Source organism: Rhipicephalus microplus, chromosome 1, assembly GCF_043290135.1.
Source record: "Rhipicephalus microplus isolate Deutch F79 chromosome 1, USDA_Rmic, whole genome shotgun sequence".
NCBI lineage: Eukaryota > Metazoa > Arthropoda > Arachnida > Ixodida > Ixodidae > Rhipicephalus > Rhipicephalus microplus.
The window spans coordinates 92,954,706-92,981,992 of record NC_134700.1 but is presented as its reverse complement, the minus strand read 5'-3'; the positions used below and the strand labels follow the sequence as shown (position 1 = coordinate 92,981,992).

Here is a 27,287-nt window from a genome sequence, read left to right as displayed (position 1 = left end):
GTGAGTATCACAGCTCCTAATCGGAAAAAAAGTTTCGTTTGTTCAGCTCGTCTCTCAGCTGGTGGCGGCACAACGGCCAGGTACATCCGACATTGGCTCATGCAATAGAGTGTACAAAACGGAATCTAGAGAGGAAAAACATTTCCCCCGTTCCTGCATGTTTCACTGCAAATGTCGTCGACAGACGATAGTTTTGCGTCTAGAGAGAGTGAACAACACTTTTACTTCATGTTGTGCACGAGAAAATTGGTGAATTGTACTCTAGAGGCGTTGTGTTAGGGAGTGTCGATTCGTGCAGCGAAGGCAAATGAGCGTATCGTGTGAGCGTATCGACGGACGTAAGACGTAAGCGCTATCAGGCAGTTATCTTTGAAAACGAAGGAAGGCGTGCGTGCCTGTTTCACAGGCCACAAGGTGTAGAACACAAAGCGATGGGCAGGTAGCAAAGCGTTTGAAACACCTGTCTTTTTGGGCATCGCGTTGCATTGTCAGCGCAGCGTGATAAGCGCCACAGTCCTTAAAATTACTTATCTATGCCTTCTCTCGTGTAAAGACACACATACAAATTGTTGACCTGTTGTTATGATTCCTCAAATATGCGCAATAATTGATTTTTACTTGAGAATCGCACATGTATGAACGCTGAAACTTGAGCAATATTTCAGGACGCTGCGGATGGCGTTGGCCATTTGTCGTTTGGGGCCGTTAGGGGTATTGGTATGGCGGACAAATACATGAATTTACAGACAGACAGACCAAAGTTTAGCGTCAAAATACCCCAAGAGAGACTGTCGTCTTTAAACTCCTCATAAGGCCATGCATTAGAAGCTATAACCACACGTGTGCCATTAGAGAACGATACTCGTTTTTCATAGGGGTCTCACTGCACGCACCAGTGTACGCTGTGTGAATAAATCCTTCTTCAGATGCAATATTTCTTGCTATTTTGTGTGTCTCATGGTTTTCTGTTTAATTAAAGTTGAAAACGGTGATAAAAAGTTTTCGTGGCTCCCTGCGAAGAAAATTGACAGATCCCACGAACAATGGGAATCAATGTTATGGAAATCAAGAATGAGGAAGGTTAATATGTCACTTTAAAATCATCAAAAAATCACGAGACGGATGGACGTAGTTCACAAAAAGCAAAAGTAGAAATGTTATGCGATCTTCTGTATTTAGATAAGAGGCAGGTATGTTGTTTAGAGGCGCGTAAAAATGCACCACTAACGTTTGCAATACCGGCACGGGCACTGGTAGGCATGTAAATAATGCCCCACATGACTTCCATGTCATGATTATCTTGTTTGCACTTGTATTTTTTGTTTATCGTACATTCACGTCTTGTGATACTATATTTAATATATATGAAGGTATGGAAACTGCCGTGAACGTGCTATGAGCGTAGCATGTGGTCATGTTTTTATGACACGCACATTATGATTATCATGCTTGCATCATTCATAATACCTTCGTCATCCATTCGAGTATATATGCGAAGCTATTGAAACGACCGCAAGAGAACCATGAGTGTATCACGTGTAGTTACGACTTAAATGGCATGCGTGTCATGATTTCCCCTTGAGGCCTGTCACTCGTGTTCACCATTCACCGAAGTAGTTTTGCAATGTCATGTGAACAAACCCCCCGCAAAAGCAGGAAGACCATGACATGTAAATCATGATGTTCATGACATATACGTCAGAATTTTCATTTTATGACTTGTCTCATCATGCACTCACGTTATGCCATACCAATTTTGGTATAGATCCAATCATCAAAATGGCAGGGACAGCTAAAGGTCATAGGCGGCAACACAGACAGACAGACAGACAGACAGACAGACAGACAGACAGATAGATAGATAAATCGATACATAGATAGATAGATAGACAGATAGATAGATAGATAGATAGATAGATAGATATATGGATAGATAGATAGATAGATAGATAGATAAATAGATAGATAGATAGATAGATAGATAGATAGATAGATAGATAGATAAAATAACATAGATAGATAGATAGATAGATAGATAGATAGATAGATAGATAGATAGATTCAATGTTGCCAAAGGTCACTTAGAAATGGTTCGCATTTAAAAAAACATGGACGACAAGACATAAAGGTTCACACGACGCGAGAGCAAGCTAGCGCACTTAGTCCCACAACGTAGCTTAGCCACACTCTAACCCTCATTTTTAAATATAAAACAATCGCGTCAGCCCCTCCCAGTTAAGTTCAAATGCTCTCCATTTCGCACACATGAAAATGCATAAATGACCATCGCATCTTTTCTATATGTTGCTGATGTATACCAGTCATGTTTATAAAATATAGTGCAGAATTGCAATGTTTTAAACTGTTTTCTTTGCCTCTTCATTAATGTATTTTAGTGGCAACAATGACAATTTTCTAAGATTTCAGAGCTTTGGTGTTGTTAGATCACCCGGCCCAGCTTTTCCTATAGAGTCGGTTATGATCCATCCGCTCGCCTCCCTCTCGCCGGTGCCTGTTGCGCACGACCTACCAAGCGCGATCAAGCTTCACTTAGCTAGGGACAAACAGCTCTCAACTTCCCCCACTTCCCACTTCTCAAAATGTGACGTAACGGCCTCTCCTTAGCATTGCTCCCGCCATGCAGCCAACAGACCCACCTACCGGCCAATCAGACAAGAAAAAAATGCTTCTCGAGACCTTGTATATAAAGAGTTATCATATTTTCCTGCAACCCAGTTTGTCTAGAACGTTAAATAAAAATTGCACTTTTCTCTAAAATATACGCTAAAGCATCACAAAAATGCAATTTTCACAAAATGTTGTGCGCATGTGGAACTTAGATGGCTTCGGCGCCCGCCCACAAGTCTTGCAGGTCCTGAAATGTCCGCTAAAGCCGTATTCCTGTTTTGTCTGTGAACACAGGCCGTAATAAATGTTCCAATCTGCAGTGTACAATAAAATACACCACAACATAATAGAACAGAACTCACAAAAAATTTATGTCCAAAACTACTATGGTTCTAAGAGATATTATGAACTAGAAGCTGTAAAACATGGCTTGACTTAGTGACTTGTCCATTATAAGGCATACGTGTGGGTTGTACGAAAAAAAAATAGCAACATTGTGAGAAGCTCGAGAAAAATAAATATTAGCACGTATGTACAAAACATCCAAGTACAATAAGATGCAAAAAAGTTATACATGAGAAAACAGAAACCAATGCAACAGTTACAACAAAGCATAGACAAGCAAGAACGATAATTTAGTAAAATAAGAAGCACATTCAAACATCACATGTTCACAAAATGCCTCTAAAATTCCTTCTGTGGACAACACTTGACATCGTAGTGCTTATTTAAAACAGGTAGTGGGTTGTGCTGCAATATTTGTACGCTTAATTTATTGCGAAACCGTGGAACATACCACGTTTTCCTAGTTCTTCTATTGACGGGTATGAATCCAGGTACGAAAGAAGCAGTAGATCACACGAAACATTAGAAAGAAGTATAGATGAGAAATAAGGAGTGAATCATACGTATACGTAAAGTGCAAGGATTTAGAAAAGCTGGCAGTCTTGCCTTCAAAAACGGAAAACTCTTTTTTGAGCCTAAGCATATTCTTCTCCAGCCTGAAGACAAAGGTAAACTAGCAAGTACACCCTCCTGCAAAAAAATAAGAAAACAGAACGCGGGCTTCACAGGAGATGCGCTCACAATGTCACGGCACTTGTAACCTGCCTATACTGCTACCCACACGTTACAATTGCCTTTCACTAAAAGAGAAAGTGCGCCTCTCATGTCAAGCCCAGGTCCGCTTCGTTATCTTTTGCAGGAGGGTGTACCTTCTATATTTATGGAACCTAGTAACAAAACGGAAGTCCGAACCTCATGTCACCATAGTCAAGATTCATTAACACCTCACTTAGCGAGAATGAACACAATAAAGTCTTTTTGCCCTTGTTATGCACCAAAAATAGATTTAAAATTGAATTGACCATATAGTCATTATGATTAATTTGTTTTTGTAGCACATTGACATTTATATTGATAATTTCCACATTGATAAACTTATTTTCTGTGTTTTTTTAACATTATTATTGTTAACGCGTTCGTCCTTGTACCATTTTTACTGCTTTGCCTGCTTGACTACATGTCCACAGTGCTTATTGAACAAAACAAAATGGTTGACAAAATGCGAATGGGTTAAGTTTGTAAACTCCACTGTGTCTGCCTATTCCTGAATATGAATGCCTACATTTGTGCCTGCTTAAGTTTGATCGTTCCTTGCAGTTCCAGCGAAATCGCAGAGACGGTTATCATCTTGCAAGATGTCAAGATGTGCAACATTGTGCATCAGAGTTTTTTGTGTTCACCTTTACAGAGTGGAGTAAAAGGTAGCCCGATCCTGAATACAAATGCGAAAAAAGAAATAACGAGCAGTTCTCAGTATACGCCTACAAGCATTGGCCTGTCTGGAGCTGAAGTCCTGATTGACACGCCGTTATCCAAGGACGATGGCGCTCAGGCCCTTGCTGACTCTCGCAAAGAAGACGGCAGGAGCGGCTCCAGAAGTCCTGGCGGTGGTTCTTCCTGGAGCAGAGGTTCTTCCATGAGCAGTAAAGAGCATGCTTCTACGTCACAACCCACGCCACTGCATTCGCCAGGCAGCAAGTCTGTGAAGGTAGGTTCACTCGATTGACTCAATGAGTTCCTGAATGCGGAAAAATTACAGGTACATGTAAGGCAACTAATCGATTGACAAGATTTGCTTCATTTATATAACAACTCACTTACTTTTGCAGTAAAACTAGAGTAAAAAGGAATATCGTTCGTCAATAGAAAACGACTTGGGAACCCGCTATATACGCCGCGCAAAGACGATGACCACTGGAAGCTTTACATTTCTGGATGCCATTTTATTACTTTCTTGGGGCAACTCTTAACAACACTTGTGTGGTGCCTTTCACGTGAATCACAACTTTTGCACTGTAGCACTTTGTATGCGCCTAATGTTCATTTTGTACTGAGGCACACATAAAAAAAATTATGTGCACTTTACTGCTGCTTTTCTTACGACGATAAAGTTTCATGGCTTTTTATTTGTGATTGACAGCAAGCTTTACACTCTCATTTATCACGAAATAATATTCTTGTGACGTTCGCTTATTATTTTACTGTTTTACCACTTTATGTTAAATCTGCTAAAGTGGTTCAAATTGCACCATGATGCCCATACAGTCCTTGTTTGTGTGGTGGTCGACTACATACCTCTACTGCCATACAGAGCTGCTGGGTTAACATCTGTGTAAATGTTTTTAATACTCATTTCATGCGATAGTTGTTACGGACACCAGTGGTTAACTACGCCTGTCTTGTGACAAATTTCGCTTTTACAAGCATGAAAAGCATGGCCAGTGATTTGCGTGTGCTGTATAAGAGTTTCTTTTCCTGCTGTGCAACATTTAAACTTTATTGTGGACACTGTGCAAATCTGTATCTGTAGCCACCATAAAAAGAAGGGAAAGGTAAGACCGAAGCCTTGGCTAGCAAACGGTGTCCTCAGTGTAAAATGTCAGTAAATATGGCTTTAGTTCTTCTTAACGAGTCCTTTTTATACATAACTACGTTTTTTTTTCATCCGCTTGTTTTCAAACACTAAACGCGGGTGAGGGTAAAATTATTGGCTAACCTCCCAGGCAGAGCCTTTCGAAGAGAAGGCTGCGCAGAAGCGATGGCAAATGCTGCATGACGTTATTTCGACGTGAGACAACGTGCTACAGCTGAAAGAAATACAATTCATAAGCCCTTTTAAGAAACACGCTGCACGTAAATTCGCTCCTGACCCCATCCTATCCAGTGATTTTTCGTGCAGAAAAGTTTCCCCTTTTCGTGGAATTTTCGCCGGTCATTTTGAGCAAAAGGGAATAAGGAAATCTTCGTGATATTGCAGGTGATTCCAGGAATGGTTATATTCTTCAATGACGACCACTGATTAGCGGTCACAGTATGCCTTTATCTGCTGTAATCGATACAGGCGCAAGCACCACGCAAGCATAAACTTTGAGATTTGGTTTAGATATTTACGCTGAGCGATTTCTATTCAACTATTAATGTGGGACTTAAAGCCCGCAATTCGCAGTGTACTAACACTATATGAAATATTAAAGTCATGCTTTTGTTTTCGGCAGTAGAGGAGCTAGTCATGAATTCAAAAGTCGCCAGTACGTGAGGCACGTGCAAATATAGTATGTGTGTTCGTGCACTGGGGCAGAAATCAGTAATTGTGTGCAGGAAGTTTTAATGAGAAAATTTGTCAACGTTTGCCGGAAAAAATCCCTGAAATAGGGAGTGTGCATCTCTCCAAATGAGAATTCTTCGGCGTATAAAACGGAACATCACTGATCCTCTCTCTTGATAGGGAACGGGTGTCGCACAATTCCTCGGCAGCCATGGCTGTAAGGACAGGGCTTGCGTGGACGGCGCGAACACGGAAGGTTCTCGTGCCCTGAGCAGTCGTGAGAACGAGTTGTAACACAAGAAATATATTATACAGAGTATTTACAGATAACGGTCTCAACTCTCAAAGAACAGGCGGGGCGGTCTTCGGTGAACTCCATCGGTGAACATCTGGAGGTCTTCAGTGAACATCTGGAGGTTACTGTAGACTATCAATTCTACTAAAAACTGAAATAACTTGGTCTGGAGTAACTACAGAAGTAGTTCCTGACACATTGGAGCTTAAGTCATAAGTATGATGAAAGGACTCGCAAAACTGTCATCTGGACAGTTAAAATATCCTATACTTCATCAAGAGGTTCACTCAATTTGCCTTGCACTGCGTTAACCAGTTCCAGGTAGTTCAGAAAAAAGTGCACCAGAGCTTAACTTATTGCTCAACTTACTCGGCATCAATTCAGTGAGTGCACACATCGCACCGCATTAGCTTCCCTTTTAAACGAACCCCGAAGTTCGAGCAGTGCAGGCAGTGTACCACCGGAAGCATGCCTGCGGTGCCATCTTTCTCAGTTGTTCATTATGTGCTTGCGTGCGTTTGCAAGCGTCGGTGTGCAAGCTGGCCAATTTAGTCTGGACAAAGCCACCAATTCAGTCATAAAATACCTAGTCATTGTGCAAAATTTTGTAGAACTCATAAAGAGTTCGACAATGTCGTCCCAGTTACGCTCAATTTGGCTAAGTTGCAGCGCAACAGAATCTCAAAGCATTGCAATGAAATCCTAAGTCAATACCTTGATTTATTCCTACTTTTACAATTAGGCGACCTATTTTCAGGGCCGAAAATTGTGTTTGGGGGTTTTCTGCTATTTGGGCGGACAGCGCAGTGTACCTCTCGGCTGTCCACATCAAAACTGCTGCGTTGACCGCACAAAGCTGCGTCAAGCCAACCTTGAATTTTCTCAATAGCATGAGTCTGGAAGTGATTGCCTGTAGCCAGACAGGAGCATGAATACAGCAAAGCTGGTTTCCTAGTGAAAAGCAAGGGCATAGGGCCTAAGAACGCCATATTATGCGTAGGCGGAAGACATGTGATTATCAAAAATTTGATGAAGTCACCTAACTACTACAGCAACATGGTTCCCGTCTTGATTCAGCATCGGTGTCGACCTTGTGGAATGGTTGACCCCGATGATCAGTTGGAATGACTCAGGTGGGTGCCGTCTCGCACTACGTAAATGAATGGTCGCGTGTGGCAAAACGTGAACTAGTCGAGGCAGTGCAGGTAAATCAAACATATCTAAGGTATCTTCTAATATAAACACGTGACAAAAAAGTAGATGACTCTGGGGAGACGCGAATTCTACGGTTTTTCTGAATTGCGTTCCTACCACACAAAAAAGCAGTGAACCTGCCCGAGGTGCTCCACGCATGGTGTGAATTTGTATCCAACTTACCGTGCGGCCGTCAATTCCAATAGCCACATCCGACCGACGTCTAATAGGGGCGCTATGCAGGGTGAGCCGAGTTTCGCGCGAAACTCAAGATCTTCCCGAGCTCTGGCGACACCCCCTTACGAATGAGCCAACAGTACGAAAAATTTGAGTACACTTCTCAGCGCGCTGCGTTTCATTAGTTGCGATGGAACCAGTTATCACGTCAATGACCGTTGACTAAATTCGGCGGTGTATTCAAACCAGATGCGTCTTTTTTCATTTGTTTGTCGTTCCGCTGAATGAAAAAGTGCACCCATGAAATAAAAGCGTAAGAAGGAATTCGTGGTAGTATTTTTAGAAGGACGAGGTGTTCAAAATAATTTTGAAGCTTTTAATGCTTGCACTAAGTCTGTTTTATAATAATCAGCATGGTGACCTCTGAGATCAGTACGGGCTGTGCGTCTTAGAACATCGTGATTGCAGCTAAACTCGAGGCCACGTGTTAACCACCACGGTCAGCCTGTTCATTCTAGGGTGCAGCTAGGCCTGTGTGTGTCCTCTGTGTTGTCAATGACAGCTAGCACTCAAGCACGTATGGCTGGCTAATTAGTTTTATTAAGGGTGAAGCTCCCAAAGCTGTGGGTCTCTCCCTCTTAGCTCGTTTGACATGACAGCCTAGTGAATGACTCACTCAGCAGATATGGACTGACGGACAAACGAACAAACAGACAAACAGACAGACACAAATAGAGGCAGGTGAGCAGACAGACCGACAGACAATTCGCAGTTTATACCGACAAACCTTCTGAAACTTCACCCCACTCAATAATATTCACTCCAGGTATATGCGGTGAGTTTTTTTTTTTGCTGGACGGTATACCTAAATGGTTATGCCAGAACATGCTATGACAAAGCTAATTATCCAAGTTCATGGTAAGGCTGAGATAGCTACGCCACATCTTAGGAAGACCATGCTATTGAAGGTATGTAAAGCCAGAACTAGGCTAACTATAGCACGCTAGTTGATGAGCTAATTAATATATAGGAATTAACGGGATGTTAATAATGAGTACACTAAGTGAAACCATGTTATCTAGCCCTTACTATCATGGTGACAAAGTATCTTGCTAATTGGACTATGTTTAGTAGTTTTGCCGCGCCGCGATGGTCTAGTGGCTAAGGTACTCGGCTGCTGACCCGCAGGGCGCGGGTTCGAATCCCGGCTGCGGCGGCTGCATTTCCGATGGAGGCGGAAATATTGTAGGCCCGTGTGCTCAGATTTGGATGCATGTTAAAGGACCCCAGATGGTCTAAATTTCCCGAGCCCTCCACTACGGCGTCTCTCATAATCATATAGTGGTTTTGGAACGTTAAACCCCACATAACAATCAATCATATGTTTAGTAGTTTGATACTGATTCTGGCCTCCGTAATTGCGTCCAATATATTTGTCTTTTATTTAAAACTTTATCAATGGAGACAAAACAGCTTTGCGTTATGACCGCTAAGCCTCAGTCAAATAGTACAATCAAAATTAAGACAGAACTGATGTGGTCATCACTTCGAAGCCAACCAGGCACATAAGTAGACAAGCAACATTAAAATCTGTGATAAGCTAGGTTATCACAAACTTCACTATGGCTTCAGCCTTGCACAAGTAGCGCAAGCTCACCAAATTATTCACCCCGCCGCGATGGTCCAGTGGCTAAAGTACTCGGCTGCTGTCCCGCAGGTCGCGGGATTGAATCCAGGCGGCGGCGGCTGCATTTCCGATGGAGGCGGAAATGTTGTAGGCCCGTGTGCTCAGATTTTGGTGCACGTTAAAGAACCCCAGGTGGTCAAAACTTCCGCAGCCCTCCACTACGGTATCTCTCATAATCATATGTTGGTTTTGGGACGTTAAATCCCACATATCAATCAATCAATCAACAAATTATTTTATACGCAAAGAAGCTGCCGCTCAGCGCTCACCGCATGAAACACTTGATAGTCGCACCGGCACCATCATAGTCATGAGTTGAACTCGGGCCATCCGAATCAATGAGCTGGTTTAGAGTTCACGCGTCCACCAGTTGAATGACAGATGCCGCGGGGAAGATCGGGTACGCCCACCACGTTTTCTCATGGGAGCAGCACTTACGTGGAGCGGCACAATTAACCTATAAGCTTGATCACGCTTACTATGCACATACGCACACAGAAGTAAAAGTGATATCACCACGTGGCTACGAAGTTTCGCATTCAATTTCACCACGCTCACGACTTATTCAATTACAGGCACGTTGCGGACAACATTTGAGCACCCCTGGTGACCACCTGTCCTTACATTATTCTGCAATAGTTGATAGAAGTGAAACGAGTGCACGAGAGTGCTGTGTATGCACCCTTGCTGTCTTCGAGAGTGCAAATTTTCATTGCAGGTGGAACAACAGAACCTGTGCGAAAGAGGAGATACGCCCATGAAAACGCCTGTGGGAGGCGCGTGTAGAGTAGGCAAAAAGACAGCACGACAATCATGCTTACGCAGCTGCACTGCTGAAATGTTGAGTTAGTGGCGACGCTGACGTGCTGGCACGCGGTGTATCTTTGATAACTGCCGCAACTGTCCCACATGCGTTTCCAACGCCACCCGCCTTCGTGTAACCAGTTTAAAGATGACAGTCTTTCTTGGGGACCTCCGACGAAAAAATTTTGACCTGTCTGTCTGTCTGTCTGTCTGCCTGTACATTTGTCTGTTTTTCCGCGCTTACGATACCTCAAACGGCACTAAACGGCCAACTCCATTCGCAGCGCCCACCAATATTGCTCAAGGTTTAGTGTTCTTAGTTGTGCGATTCAGAATTAAAAAACAATTATTGCGCATATCAGAGGCGCCACAACCACGCTTCGATGTTTTGTATCTCTGCCTTTATACCAGAAGAGGCACACACAAGTAACTATAAGGAATGTAGCGTTTATCGCACTGCGCTGACAGTGCAACGCGATGCTCAAAGAGGTGTATCCAACGCTTTGCTACATTGTCATGGTGGTGGCACCTGCCCGTCGCTTTGCGTTTTACACCTTATCACCTCCGAGACAGGCGCGCATCTCTCTCCGCAGGCTGCACGCCTTCGCTTTCAAAGATAACTGCAGATGGCGCTTGTTTCAAAAGTGGCTTAGAGTTACTGTATATTGTCATGGGGTCGTGACGTGGCCGAAGACAGGAGACTTCGTGTTGGGATTTTACTGTTTATTTGGGTGAACCTGTGCCCGGTAAACGGAAAGTCCAATTACAGCAGCAGTCTCGCACATATAGCAGTCTCGGACTGATAGCGGCGAACCCAGCGTCGGCATTCGATCAACAACTGACAAGCAGCGAAGCGCGTCGGCATTCATACTCTTGCCGTCGAATGTTCTAGCGTTATTGCTGGCGGTGGCGTAGGTTCCAGAACAATCTGTACCGTTCGCACAGTGGGCGTGATCTTATCGAAATGATCTACTACATGCAGTCCGGAACCTTCTCGAAAACTGCAGGCGTGGTTTGCGCTGAAAATCGATCGTGTGGTGTTTTGGGACGATAACAAAAACTTGGGAAATGGAACGTGGCATTGCCCCCCTCTGAAAAAAGGCATCGTCCGATGCTTTAACTAAAGATGAAAGTACAATAATAATGCAAGAAAGTACAATGAATAAATTACGATACAACAATAATACAAAAAAACACTGGTTCAGTTTGTTAACGCGCATGAAACGGCTTGAGGCGCGCGACATGGACGACTGCAGGTCGCGATCGGCGTCGTTGAGAGTTCATGATGCCGTCGGGGACAACCTCGTAATCAAGTGGGCCGAGACGTCGAACCACCCTGTACGGTCCGAAGTACCGTCGCAGAAGCTTTTCACTTAGTCCACGTCGGCGTATCGGCGTCCACACCCAAACACGTTCACCTGGCTGGTATTACACGAAGCGTCGTCGAAGGTTGTAACGGTGGCTGTCGGTCATCTGTTGATTCTTGATACGGAGACGCGCAAGTTGTCGGGCTTCTTCGGCGCGTTGAAGGTACTCGCTCACATCGAAGTTTTCTTCGTCGGTGACGTTGGGTAACATGGCATCGAGCGTCGTTGCCGGGCTCCTTTCGTAGACCAATTTGTATGAAGATATCTGCGTCGTCTCCTGCACCGCCATGTTGTATGCGAAGGTCACATACGGAAGAATGGCGTCCCACGTCTTGTGTTAGACATCGACGTACATTGACAGCATGTCGGCGATCGTCTTGTTAAGCCGCTCGGTGAGGCCGTTGGTCTGTTGGTGGTACGCTGTCGTCCGGCGGTGGTTTGTTTGGCTGTGTGCCAAGATCGCTTGAGTTAAGTCGGCAGTGAATGCGTGAATGCCGTTCCTCTGTCGGTGATAAAAACCTCCGGGGCGCCGTGACGTACGACGATATTTTCGACAAAGACCTTAGCTACCTCGGATGCACTGCTTTTTGGCAGGGTTTTTGTCTCTGCGTAGCAGGTGAGGTAGTCGGTAGCTACCACGATCCACTTGTTTCCGAAAGCCGACGTCGGGAACGGCCCCAGTAGGTCCATACCAATCTGCTGGAAAGGTCGGCAAGGTGGATCGATTGGCTGCAGAAGTCCCGCTGGCCTTGTCGGCGGTGTCTTGTGTCGCTGACAGTCCCAGCATGTTCTCACATAACGAGTGACGTCGGTGGTAAGACGTGGCCAGTAGTACCTTTCTTGTATCCTCGCGAGCGTGCGAGAAACACCGAGGTGCCCTGCCGTCGTATCGTCGTGCAGGGCCTGCAGGAGTTCGGGTCGCAGAGCTGAAGGCACCACAAGGACGTTTTTAGCTCGAAGCGGTGAAAAGTTTTTCTTTTGTAGAAGACGGTTTCGTAGAAAGAACGACGCAAGTGCGCGCTTGAATACCATCGGGACTTCGGCGGTCCTGCCTTCGAGGTATTCTATTAGGGCCTGAAGTTCCGGGTCGGCCCTCTGTCGTTCAGCGAAGTCGCCGGTAAATATCGTTCCTAAGAAGTAGTCGTCATCCGGGTCGTCGGGTAGCGGTTGGTCGACAGGCACACGAGAGAGACAGACAGCGTCGGAGTGTTTTTTGCCGGACTTGTAAATGACAGTAATGTCATATTCTTGAAGTCTCAGGCTCCATCGTGCGAGGCGACCTGAAGGGTCCTTCAAGGTGGCTAGACAACACAATGCGTGGTGGTCGCTCACAACTTTGAAGGGCCTGCCGTACAGGTAGGGGCGAAATTTCGACGTAGCCCAGATGATGGCGAGGCACTCCTTTTCTGTTGTGGAATAATTTGCTTCTGCTTTGGATAGCGATTGGCTGGCGTAACTAATAACCCTTTCAAGTCCGTCAGCCCCCTGCACAAGAACGGCGCCAAGACCTACGCTGCTTGCGTCAGTATGTATTTCTGTCTCGGCGAATTCGTCTAAATGGGCAAGTAACGGAGGCGTCTGGAGGCGATGTTTAAGCTCCTGGAAAGCGTGTTCCTGCGGCGTTTTCCACTTAAACTCCACGTCGGCCTTGGTAAGGTTAGTGAGATGATCGGCGATGCGGGCGAAGTTTTTCACGAACCGCCTATAATAGGCACACAGGCCCAGAAATTGGCGCACGGCTTTCTTGTCAATGGGCGGCGGGAAGTCGGCGATGGCGGCTGTTTTCCGTGGATCGGGACGAACTCCAGACTTGCTGATAACGTGCCCTAGGAACAAGAGCTCCTCATACGCAAATCTGCACTTTTCTGGCTGCAGTGTGAATCCGGAAGTCTTGATGGCTTGAAGTACAGCTTCAAGGCGCCGAAGATGCTCGTCGAAACTCGAGGAAAACACGACGACGTCGTCCAAGTACACAAGGCAAGTCTGCCACTTCAATCCTGCCAGTACTATTCATAACGCGTTGAAAAGTTGCAGGCGCTGAGCAAAGGCCGAAGGGCATCACCTTAAACTCGAAGAGGCCGTCCGGTGTTATAAACTCGGTCTTCTCTCGGTCTCTTACGTCGACTTCGATTTGCCAATAGCCAGTCTTGAGGTCCATTGACGAAAAGTACTTGGCGTTATGGAGCCGATCAAGTGCGTCGTCTATTCGTGGGAGAAGATACACGTCTTTTCTTGTGATTTTGTTCAGGCGGCGATAATCGACGCAGAAACGTAGGGTCCCATCCTTTTTCTTCACTAACATTACGGGGGATGCCCATGGACTCTTGGACGGCTGGATAATGTCATCCCGCAGCATTTCATCAACTTGTCTCTTCATGGCCTCACGTTCTCGCGTCGAAACCCTGTACGGACTCTGACGGAGTCGTCTGGCATTTTCTTCGGTTATGATGCGATGTTTCGTGATTGGGGTCTGCCGAATTTTCAATGACGACGAAAAGCAATCTTCGTATTGCAGGAGCAGGGCCTTCAGCTGATCTTGCTTATCGTTCCGAAGTCTGGGATTGACGTCGAAAGCTATGGGAGAAGCTTAGTTCCTCTGAGCAGGTTCCGGAGAATCGGCGTGGGCGAAAGCACTGGTGGCTTCGACAATTTCTTCGATGTATGCGACCGTTGTTCCTTTGTTCACATGTTTTTACTCATTGCTGAAATTCGTGAGCATAACCGTTGCTTTGCCTCCCCGCAGCTCTGCAATTCCTCTTGCGACGCAAATATTTCGGGTGACCAACAGATGCTGACTGCCTTCAACGACGCCTTCCAAGTCAGGTGATTTAGGAGCGCCGACTGAAATAATGACGCTTGAGCGAGGCGGAATGGTGACTTGTTCTTCCAGCACATTCAAGGCATGGTGTCTGACGGCGTGCGCGGCAGTAGTGCTTCTTCTGTGGATAACGTTATCGACTTTGTTTTTAGGTTAATGACAGCACCATGGAGGCATAAGAAGTCCACGCCAAGGATGACATCTCTCGAGCAACGCTGTAGGACTACGAAGTCTGTAGGATAAATACGGCCGTTAATGGTGACTCTCGCTGTGCAGATTCCTGCAGGCGTTACGAGAGGACCTCCGGCTGTGTGGATTTCAGGGCCTTTCCAAGCTGTCTTAACTTTCTTTGGCTTCGCGGCGAACGACCCACTGATGACAGAATAGTCGGCTCCAGTATCGACGAGAGAGGTCACACTGTGGCCGTCGATAAGAACGTCGAGGTCGCTAGATCACCGTTTCGCATTACAGTTAGGGCGTGGCGTCGGGTCACGGCTGCGTCGGCTTGTTCCGCTGCTTCCATGTTGCGTCGTCAGGCCACCTTCGGTAAGTGAGCTTTCGCCGTCAGGGCTTTGCCTGTTTGGCATTGTGTTCGGAAAGCTCCGTCGCGGCGTCGTCGTCGTCGGAGGATCTTCGGTAGTTCGTCGCACAGCAACCGCACCTCCTCCGGTTGCTGCCCTTAGTTTCCCGGTTACGGGCTAGGAGACCGGCCCCGCGTTGGGCCAGAGTACTGCCGGTGGTGCGGTGACGTGCGGCGGCTGGGCGACGGGGAACGCGAAGGGCTTCGTGGTGTCCACCGAGTTCCTGCCAGGTAGTCGGCGATGTCACGTGGTCGTTCTCCTGGCTGTGGACGCGGTGCATTGGCGGCGAAGCCACGCAGTCCCATCTGTCGGTACTGGCAACGGCGGTATGTGTGTGCGGCCTCGCCGCAGTGGTAGCAGAGCGGGCGATGGTCAGGGGTGCGCAATACGTCAGTCTTTCTCGGTGCACTGCGCTGGGCCGCTGGCAAACGGTATGACGTCAGTGGGGGTGGTGGCGGCGGTGGCGTCTGTCGACGGAAGTGAGATGGGGCGGCGTTTTGGCGTGGACGGGGAGGAGCGTTGTGGCGCAGTGCAGCGGCGCAGCTCATACCTTCCGGCTCGGGCAGCGGTGCGTGGGGAATTTGAAGCGATTGCCGAACTTCTTCTCGCACAATGTCGGCGATTGAATCCACTTGAGGCTGTGCCGAAGGCAGCAGCTTGCGCAGCTCTTCCCGCACGATTGCTCGGATCGATTCACGCAGGTCTCCGGAGTTACTGGCTTGAGCAGCAGCGCAGTCTACAGTCAGGCGACGAGTATACTGTCTGGTGCGCATGTCCAGGGTCTGTTCGATAGTGGTCGCTTCGGCTACAAATTCTTGGACGGTTTTCGGTGGGTTTCTCATCAGTCCCGCGAAGAGCTCCTGTTTGACCCCTCGCATGAGGAAACGAACTTTTTTCTCCTCAGGCATGTCTGGGTCAGCGTGACGGAATAGTCGGGTCATTTCTTCTGTGAAAATGGCGACATTTTCATTTGGTAGCTGAACCCGGGTCTCCAATAAAGCAGCGGCCCTCTCTTTGCGAGCGACGCTCGCGAACGTTTGCAGGAATGCGCCGCAGAAAACATCCCACGTTCGGAGCGTGGACTCTCGATTTTCGAGCCAGGTCCTTGCGGTGTCTTCCAAGTAGAAGAACACACGACGCAGCTTTTCGACATGGTCCCAGTGGTTGAGGGCGGCCACACGGTCGTATGTTTCAAGCCAGGACTCCGGGTCTTCGAACGATGACCCATGGAAAATTGGTGGTTCCCTGGGTTGATGCATGAGCATCGTGGGCTGGGACGCTGTGGTTGTCAATGTCGCTGCAGTTGCGGTCATGGCCTTGGTCTTCCGCGCCTTGTCTTGTAGAAGCCCGTACTCCGGTGGTAGCCCTTGCTGTCAGCGGCTTGTTCGCTGCTCCTGGTTCGCGTCGGTGTCTTCTCCGCGACGTGGGCTGGGTTCACGGCTTGACGGGGGCGTCCGGTACATGAACGAAGCAGCACCTCCACCAGATGTCACGGTGTCGTGACGTGGCCTAAGACAGGAGACTTCGTGTTGGGATTTAACTGTTTATTGGGGCGAACATGTGCCCGGTAAATGGAAAGTCTAATTACAGCAGCAGTCTCTCACAGATAGCAGTCTCGGACTGGTAGCGGCGAACGGAGCGTCGGCCTTCGATCAACCACCGACAAGCGGCGAAGCACGTCGGCATTTATACTCTTGCCATCGAATGTTCTAGCGTTATCGCTGGCGAAGGCGTAGGTTCTAGAACAATCTGTACCGTTCGCACAGTGGGCGTGATCTTATCGAAATGATCTACTACAGTCCGGAACCTTCTCGAAAACTGCAGGCGCCGTTTGCGCTGAGAATCGTGTGGTGTTTTGGGACGATAACAAAAACTTGGGAAATGGAATGAGACAATATGCTACCTTTAGGTAGCATGTACAGTAACTCTACAGTTATATACAGTAACTCTAACGTGCCTCGATGCGCTGGTTCGCCTCCACTACGCGCTTGAGGCGCTTTAACACAGCGCCTCAAGAATACCATTCACCGATTTTCTTGCGCAGAACATCAAATAAACGTTTTGTTGACTCTCTCCAGACGCAAGACTATCTTCTTTCGACGACATTTGCGGTGTAACATGCAGATGTAGAACCAATTTTTTATCAACGCTGCTATCACGCGCTGCGTACTGTCTTCTTGCCACTGCCACTGCATACGAGCTCGGAGCAAAGTTGGCTGCCCGAGAAGTTCGGGCCATCCTGCATTGCTCCCAGGTTTCAAAAGCATGCAGCTACGCTAGGCGCGCCGCGCGGCCACTGACTTTGTTCAATGTAGCCGCGTGGCAACCGAACCAGTCTTGTGGCAGCAGCCAATGACAGCGCGGGAGTGCGACAAGCGATGGCCCCCGTCGCAGGTTTGTTGCTTGCCGCTGCGATAGCTACGATCGCTCTAATATTTTTGAATATCGCCGTTGTTGGTGGCACGAAAACCATTGTATAAACTGCTCTTGACGTAAAATACGTCATTATTGAATAAAGTGATGCTTGAAGTGAGCTATTTAGGCAAACCAACGTCCATTTCTGAAACGCCAGCGAGATATGAAGCCCTGGTGTGATGCCATTTCTCATGTAAACAAACAGTGGCACAAGCCGTCTCGGTGAGCTGGCCCGCTTCGTTCACACCTTTGTTTTCTAAATCGAAGCATTCAAGAAAACCAGTTACACGTGTAAAAGCATCACTTAAGGGGGGGACATGGTTCTTAGGGCTCTCTCATTTATTTTTGAACCAAGTGTGACAGAAGTTGGCATGCTTACTTAGTTTGTTCTCCGGATTCTAAAAATGTAGTTATTTTTTGTAGCTTTATTAGATAATTAAATATTCAAGATAACAATTTCTATTGTTTTTACCATATTAGAAAAATAACCACCTGTCGAAAATTTTTAAATAACATTGAGATTTACAGTAGAAAGCATAAGACATGCAACATAAGAAACACTTTTTTCAATGGGTCAATATTTCTTACTTTACAGTACACTAAACTTCACAGCCCTGAATGTGGCCAATGTGTGGTCACACAAAAGACAAGTTTGAAAAACTTGCATCAAGAGAAATCAAAATCTGCTTCCCATGTTGTGTGCTCCAACTATATAGCTTCATGCTGCAAAATGAAATATTCTGCTATTTGTAATGGTTTCAGATATATTGCAGTAATTTTCATGCAGGTTGTACAAAATTTCCATTTTGAGAAAATGAAGAAAACAAAGAATTCTAACATTTTTAACTGTGAAATTGTATGCACTTATAATTACATAGCCATTGACATATAAATGAATGCTAGAAAGCCTAAGGAGTGCAATGCTGCAAGCTGATCAAAAATTGAATGAGTATTCTCGAATTACAGCACAGTAAAATTCATTGCATGTAACCAAATACAGAAATTTTTATATTAAAATAAACAAAATGGAGCTCCCCAATCAAAATAGGCTCCCAGCACTGTTTTTGTGCACATTTAGCTACATTGTGCAAACACAATTAAAGCTCTAGCTGTCCTAGGTCCACTTTTACCGAAGAAGCAAAAGAAAGTGGTCAAATCTGTGCTTCGAGAATAATGCCGTTAAAACCTAATGTCGCCCTTCTGAGGAAAAATTGTTATGGCACACATACTTTTAGTCAGTTAATATGCACCGGGAATATAATAGGACTGATTGTTTGTATGAGCGTGTCATTTCTTCTAGTCCTGTAGCAAGTTGTCGCCGTGTGCTCGTCTGCCGCGAGGCCGCTTATCAGTTCAGTGACTGTACTGACGGCGATGTGCGACAAATGTGCGTGCGTCATCCACGATCCGTTGAATAACGCGGCGATGTTTTCCGGGTTGTCCAGAGTAAGTTACCCGTAAGTGTCGCGGACCAAAGTTGCTCCCTCGCTCATCAATTTCGAGGCTACACGAGTGCCGAGGTGTTAGTTTCCTTTCCCCGTAAGACTGCCGCATTTTCAAGCGGAGATAGCGACAACGTTGCCAACACGTCCTTAAAGGCAGTCTACCTGTTGCCAGTAGCCTCAATTGCGAGGGCCGCGAACATGTTCACTGTGAACAGATTGACTTTCTGTTGTTGGTCGACGCGTGGCGTACTCCACTCTGACGACCCGTCGCGCAGTTGATGGTCCTTTCGTCAGGCGGGGGGAACCACAACATCGACGGGTTTAGCGATAAGACTGCACTTCCGTTCCGTCACTACAAAGATTGATATCTCTGGTAGCTTCTCTTCTGTTTTTTACTTGCCGTCCTCTAACTGATGAGGCTGCAAAACACAGCCGTTCTCAGTAACGTTGTCGGCAACCAACAGGCTCGTACGTGAGTTAGGCCTACACCGGTGACTCAGCGACCGCCGTTGAACGCGTCGAGTTCGTTATCCTCGTTGTCCTGGGCCATAGCGGCGATCTTTCTGAAGTTCACAGCGAACGAACCATCGCCACACTCGCTTCACAAATTACTGTAGCACGGAACTTCTTTGCTGCCGCAAGCAGTCAGTAGCACCATGACAAAATGGCGCATGTCCGTGCGCGTCACGATAGCGCAGCAGACGCCGAAAGCGCCCCTTGGCCAATCGGATGCCTAAATTTGCTCCCGTGCCCCAAGCAGCCAATTGAATCGCGCGCTAGTGCTTCTCGATGACGCGTTTTCGCTCCAATGAGCAAGGTGAGCCAGCGGTGGCAGGAAATTGAAGATGAAGAACGACCCTTCCAAACGAGACTAAGATGAACACGATAGCTTGTGTGTAACGGCAACAGTTTGGTGCAAAAAAAGCGCGATTTTAGCGTCAATTTGCGGTAAATGTATACAATAAATGGTATACATTTATTGTATACCATCCCTGTGAGATGGTATACAATAAATGTATACCATCTCACAGGGATGGTATACATTTATTTTGTGCCAGAAATAATGACGCGAGGAGCTAGAAACTTTTTAGATAAGTGCAAAAATAGGCGCAGATTTCGAAAATGTCAGCTTCAAAAAGTCAATTTTTTTGCAATTTTTGGCCTTTTAAGACCCATGTCCCCTCTTAAAGCACAACTGCAGCGACTTTTAGAGGTCGATGAATCGCAATGAAATTCGCTGAGTATGTGCCTTTGGAAAATTTAGTGCTCAATACCAAATCACAGGTTTGAGTGATGCACTGATCGTTTGAAAATGAATTTTAAAGATTGCCTCAAAAAGCTCACCTCACTTGCCAGAATTATTGGCAACACTGTCTGTGGGACGTCATCTCTGACACGTCAACGAAAATGACGCAGCCGATGGCACTGCTACTTTGGCTGCTACAACGTTTATTGTGCTTCCCACAAAATGACGGCGGCGGTGTTTGGCACGGGTTTAGCACGGAAATTCTTTCTTCCTTCCTCTGTTGTGTTTGGCCGGTGCTTCGATGGACTGGCTTTCACAGTTTTCAAACTCTTCTCCAGCGGAACCAGTAGAAATCCTCCGGCTCTACCAAAGAGTATGTAATACGCAGACAGGGCGCTTGGTTGGGCTTCTACTTCTGAAATGTATATTTTTGCATATTAAAAGTTATTTTCAAATTTCCTGAGCATTTCAGCCCAGGAAAAAAAATTGGCAGATCTCACGTACAATGGTAATCGATGATATGCGAAGCACGAATAAGAAAGGCTTCTATGTCAGTTTAAAATCAGAACTACGTTACGAGGCGGAGGTAAATTATGCCCTGCAATACTTCCATGTCTTAATTATTATGTTTATACGTTTCCTCTACCCTTATCATCTATTCATGCCACCTCATACCAAATTTTGTATATGTGGAGCTAGCGAAATGGCCGCGAGCGTGCTATGAGCGTAGCACGTAGTCATGCTTTACATAACAGGAATATTATGATTACCATGTTCGGGCGTGTCTTTCAACTTTGCCGTCTACTGACGTCATGCAGTACTAATTTGGTATATGTGAAGCTAGAGAAACGACTACGAGCGCATCCTGAGCGTGGCATGTGTTCGTGTTGTTACATGACACGCATCTCTTGATTATCATGTTTGCACCAGTCACATACCTTCGTCGTCCATTCACGTCCTGTAATACCAATCTTGCAATATAGGAAGCTGGAAAAACGGCGGGAAGAGCATTATGAAGCGCCAAATATACTGGGACGTAACGTTGACGAGCGCACGCTTGGCGCAACGACACTACGCTAGCAAAACGCGAACACTCTATAGTCTGACTCCAGATGCAACCAGTGTCTATCGACCAAGCCCCGCGGCAACCGGTGCTAAATGCGACAAGCTGCATTTCGCACCAACCACGTTCCCAAGAATGCACTGCGTCTGCCAAGCTTCGTGACGAAGGAATGCTGGACGTGCTCAAACGCGCGTGCGTCAAAGCAACGCAATGCGACGCGTGCCTGCGAGTATATACCTGGCAGATCGGTGCCTGGCATGGCATCGCCGGCATGACGCGACGAAACAAACGCTGGAGCGCACGTGCACCGGGTCATGTCTAAGTGTATTGGCGCCTTCAGTGTGGCATGTAGACATGCTCTTACATGGCACGCATCTCATAATAATTATGTTTGCACCAGTCACATACCTTTTTATCCATTCACGTGACCTAATACCCAATTTGGCATATATAAATCAAGCGAAACGGCCCCGAGCGCATCATGAGTGTGGTATGTAATCATGTTGTGTTATGTCCGGTGTTGTCGTCGGCCCATAGACGTACGCGTTGGTCGCGGTAGTCCAAAAAGCTCAGACAGCCTCGAACGATTAAAAACAAGTTTATTCCTATTCGGATGGAGGCGGCGGCCGAAGTGCTGAGAGCCGCTACGTATTCGGCCACTTTTTCGCCTTCCAGTTGGTCTCGCTGTTGGAAGCGGGCTCGACAGTAGACCTCTGATGGCCTTGAGTCATAGTGCTCTTGTAGCACTGCTACGATGTCGTCGTAGTCAACGGCTGCTGGAGTGCGTGGCTGAATCAGGGCACAGACGATGTCGTGTGTCTTCTCCCCACACAGCGTTAGCAGGTTGGCCCTCTTCATTGCTGCATCAGTGATGTTGTTAGCCTCGAAGTAAAATTGCAGGCGTCCAAACCACGATGACCATGATGAGCCGTTGAATTTGGGTAGCCGATTTGGGAGCCCGTGCGTAGCCATAGCTTATAGCTTGTCAATATCGTTGCGTAGCGTTGGTCCGAATCGACTTCCTCGTCGCCACTGTTATGTCCGGTGTTGTCGTCGGCCCATAGACGTACGCGTTGGTCGCGGTAGTCCAAAAAGCTCAGACAGCCTCGAACGGTTAAAAACAAGTTTATTCCTATTCAGATGGAGGCGGCGGCCGAACTGCCGGGGGGAAACCACAGTGGCTCGTTTGCGCCGAGCGGGGGAAGGGGAGGAGTCAACATCTGGAAGCAGTTTCAGCAACCGGTCCTGCGCGGGTTCAAAGGCTCGCTCGTGACACAGGGGTGCTTGGAACACAACATGTCGTCACATGACACGCATGTCAAGATTATCATGTTTAGACATGTGATTTACATATGCCGTCTATTCCCGTCACGTATTACTGAATTCGGAACATGTGAAGCTAAAAAGACTGCGGCAGGTGCTTCATGAGCGTATCATTTAGTCATGTTGTTATCTAGCACGCATCACATGATTATCATACTAGCACCAGTCACACTCCTTTGTCATATATTCACGTCCCTTAATACCAAATTTGGTATATGTGAAGCTCAGATTTGAGTGCACGTTAAAGAACCCCAGGTGGTCCAAATTTCCGGAGCCCTCCACTACGGCGTCTCTCATAATCAAATGGTGGTTTTGGGACGGTAAACCCCACAAATCAATCAAATCAGTATGTGAAGCTAGCAAAATGGCGGCGAGGGCATCATAGGTGTGGCTTGTAGCCATATTGTCACATGACACGCATCTCATGATTATCATGTTTGCACCAGTCACATACCTTCTTAATCCATTCGCATCTCGTAACGCCGAATTTGATATATTTGAAGCTAGCGAGACGGCTGCTAGCGCATCATGAGCTTGGCTTGTAGTCATGTTGTTACATGACACGCACGCCATGATTTTCATGTTAGGGTCTCTCGCTTGTATTCGCCATGCAATCATGTCATGCAATACCAGTCTTGCAACATGCCATGTAAACGAAACCACCGCAAGAGCTGCAGGACCAATAAATGTAATTCATGACATTTATGACATCCATGTCATGACTTTCATGTTACAACTAGTGAACTATGTTCTTCATACAGTCAAGTTATTCCATACTAATTTTGGTATTGACACCATTATCGGAACTGCCAGGAAAGCTAAAAGTCGTAGGCGGCTAGATAGGTAGGTAGATAGATAGACAGATAGATAGATAGATACGCCCAAAGTCGCCGTAGTTCGCTAAGAAATACTTCGCATATAAAACTCAGGCCTTGCGATAAGGGTGTTTCAGGAACATAGCAGCTCCTTAACCTTGACATGGTCAAAAAATTACCGGAGTTGGCCTTTAAGTTTATCGTTTTGTCAAAAGGATGTGCGCGACAATGAGCTCACGGTGGATTGCCAGCGGCGCTAGTGGGAACGTCGGCCTTCGAGGCCTACGCTCGCAGCCGTGAATGAATAATGGCAGTGGCGATGTGTGTCGCTCAAGAAGGCGTAGCTTTTTTGGCGATGTTATTAGATAGCGAACATGGCTGCCTGGGGTCGTTTTTTTTTCTTACTAAAGAAGATTCGTTTTCTTCCGAGTGTGCAAGCTGACTATGAAACGACACCGTTGCCGGACAGTTTTTCGTTTCTCCTGGCCATACACACTTTTCACTTTAAAACAGTCCGGCAGTGGAGGCACGAGTAGTCTCAATTGGCGGTTCTATCAGTTACGTCTTCTCAGCATGTTACGCACGCATGCGGTCCATTGTTGGCGCTATGAATGACGTCGTCTATCTAGTCACAGCCTTGGTGCCGAGCATGCACGCATCCGTTTATCCTGAAACATTCGACATGGGTATACCACGATCGACGCTAGAAGAGCGCTGAAAGTGAAAATGTGAAAGTGCCAGCATTCACCGGATCAATGGTACAGTCCTGGAACAAAAACACGCCCAGGAAGCCGAGTGCGGGTAGCAAATGCGTGTACCAGCAACTGCGTGTACCAGCAGCCTTCCAAGCAGCGCAACCCCGAACAGGAATACAGATGCCCGTGGCGGGTTGATCCTGCAAAAGCATTTCACTGAGTTCGCTCGCTATGTCAAACTATTGCAACAACATGGCATGTTGGCGCCCAACAGATGATTGTGGTAGCGCGTTGGTGGGGGAAGACATCTAGTTTCGATAAGGGTTTTTTTTTCTGCGGAACATTGGCTTCGGCTGCGACGTCTGTGAACGCAAGTGGTTCAACCACAACCACTGTGACTAGCGCATTACGAAACGGATCTAACTGCTCATTATACTACTCTATGACTGATTATGCGAGGCAAAATTTGCAGCATGGAAAATTATCACTTCATAATCATTCATTTGAAACATCTGAAACCGTGATTTCAATATTAACTCCAACGTGCATATGTCTAAACTCCACGTGTGCCTAACTAGTAATTGTGAAGGACTTCAGTACTGATTCGCTGATTCGGGTTTAACTAACTGCTAAACCAAAACTCAGGCGTTTCAGCTTTCGCTGGTTAACCATTCGTATGGAGTGTTTGGGCAGTAATTTTTTTATACAATTCATGACACCTTATGCATATGCGCAGTACAGATGCCGCGAGCTTCTACACCCGCCTTAAAAAACGCCGTTGAAACGTGAAATTTCTGCAGAAGCAAAATGTCCGTTTTGTCTTGGAAAACAGTTTCCGAATAAACTTTGCAGCCTGTAGTATACAACGCAATAAAGTGCAATACAATACATTAAAACTCATTACAGTACAAGGCACTAAAGATTTATTTTCGAAATTGCAAGACTTCTGAAAGATACCACAGGCTAGACGCTGCAGAAAAACGGCTCTATCGAGCCAATTGACCATTACCAGGGATGCGTGGTGGTTTACCATAAGTGTTAACACAAATGTCAAAACATGACCAAAATATTATAAAAATCGTGAAAACAAATTCCATAAAGAAGACGACATCTGCAACAGCCACAAGCTACAGTGGTGTAATAAAAAAGTGGCTTACACCACTGGCTCTATGAACACCAAAAATAATAACTTAGAAAAAATAGGGAGCACGTTCAATCAACACGTGTTCGCTAATAGCGTTAGACGTGCCTTCAGTGAATGATCCTTGACATCGTGGTATTTATTTAAATGTGGCGTTTTGTGCTCTAATGATTGTAGGCTTTATTTAGTAGGAATTGATGGAACACACAACATGTCACTAATATTTATATTTACAGAAGTGACTCAAAGTACAAAAGAGGCAGTATTTGCAAGAAAATACTTCAATGCAGTATCTGAGAAACTAAAAGAGTAAAGAATGCGTGAAGTGTAAAAGTATTTCGGTTCTCGTTTGTATAATCTTCTAGAAACTCTGCGTCTTCGTCTCCGAAAAACCCATATTATCACTGTACCCACAGGCCTTCTTTTGAAACCTGTAGAAGTACCATTGGCCTATACAGCGACCCGCTAGGCAACAAGTACCGTGTAGTATAGAACATAAAATTTGAATTTCTAGCAGAGCCAACGCTCCGTAATCTCTTTTGGAGGGGACGGGGCATTCTGTTTTGTAAAGATTTAAGATTTATTAGCTAAACATAAACCAGAAGCACTGTTCACTGAGTTCGCAAGTTGTATTACTAGATTATTTGGCGAGAACAAGCACGTTTAAGAATCCGTTTCCTCTTGTACTATAACCGAAGGAAAGGGTGTAACCGTATCGACATCATGACTCTCATCACTATTGATTTGTTCTATAACTTTTTCTGAAGTGTACTGACTGCTATTCTGCAAATTTGTACGTTTTGTTTTTTTTAATTTTTTTCCAGGCGTGGTCACTGTTATACCATTCTATTTCCCTCTTCGCTAGGACTATTTTCCTACATTACAAAGTGAACAAAGTGAAAAAAGATAAGCATTGAAATGTTCAAATTGGTCATTTTTTATACTTCACAGTGTCTACCGTTTTCTGTTCACAACAATTCTAACATGAAAATCTCTTAACGTATGTGTCGGTAAGGTTCAGCGGTTGCAGTTCTAGCGGAAATGCAGATATCTCACTTGTAAGATGTTAGCACGTGTTACATCTCCGATCAGTTTTTCGGGTTTGCTTTTGTAGAGTGCGGACAAAGGCAGCCCGACAACGAGCACAAGAATCAATAAAGAAATATCGACCAGTTCACAGTAGACACCTACTAATAAAGCGCTCTTCGGAGCGGACTTTCTGCTCGACTCACCGCGATCCAAGGACGATGGCGCTCGAAGCCATCCTGACTCTCAGAAAGGAGACGACAAGAGCAACGTTAAAATTACTAGCGGTGGTTTTATGGGAGCAGTAGAGCGTGCTCACCTAGGTCACAACCCACGCCGGCGCATTCGCCTGGCAGCAAGATTCTGAAGATAGGTTTGCTCGATTGACTCCGCGCGTTCATTAACGTGCAAAAATACAGGTACTTGACGAGCAACCAATTCATCTATAACGTTTGTTTCTTTTATATCAGAGTTCATTTATTTTTGCTGTGAAGCTGAAAATGCAGTAAAAATATGTATACATTAGTCGTTAATATATAAAAAAAGACGTCTGGTACTTGCGCTATACGCTGCACAGACAGGGTCACATACCGAAAGCGCTCTTTTTCTAGAGGCAGTTGCAATATTTTCTTGCGTCAACTACGGCACGTACATGATTGATTGATATATATGAGGGGTTTAACGTCCCAAAACCACCACTTGATTATGAGAGACGCCGTATTGGAGGGCTCCGGAAATTTTGACCACTAGGGGTTCTTTAACATCCACCAAAATCTGAGCACACGGGCCTATAACATTTCCGCCTACTGCAAGGACGGTTGTGAGCTATCATCATCGTAAATCGTGGCAGTTTCGAAGTAGAGGAAGACCGTTCATTTGGTAGATAAGAAGGGTACTCCAGACATACATGTATTTAAATATGTGTGCCTTACTGTTGCACTGGCTTATGACAATAAA

The 27,287-nt window shown here is 46.0% G+C and overlaps 1 protein-coding gene across 1 annotated transcript in view; it reads left to right on the top strand.

Moving 5' to 3' along the window:
- Positions 1-27,287, top strand: part of LOC142765506 (uncharacterized) — a 253,761-nt gene that overhangs the window by 73,277 nt on the left and 153,197 nt on the right. Inside the window, exon 5 of the mRNA XM_075866606.1 lies at positions 4,382-4,681. Coding sequence (XP_075722721.1) covers positions 4,382-4,681 — 300 coding nt within the window. The remainder of the gene's footprint in view (positions 1-4,381; positions 4,682-27,287) is intronic.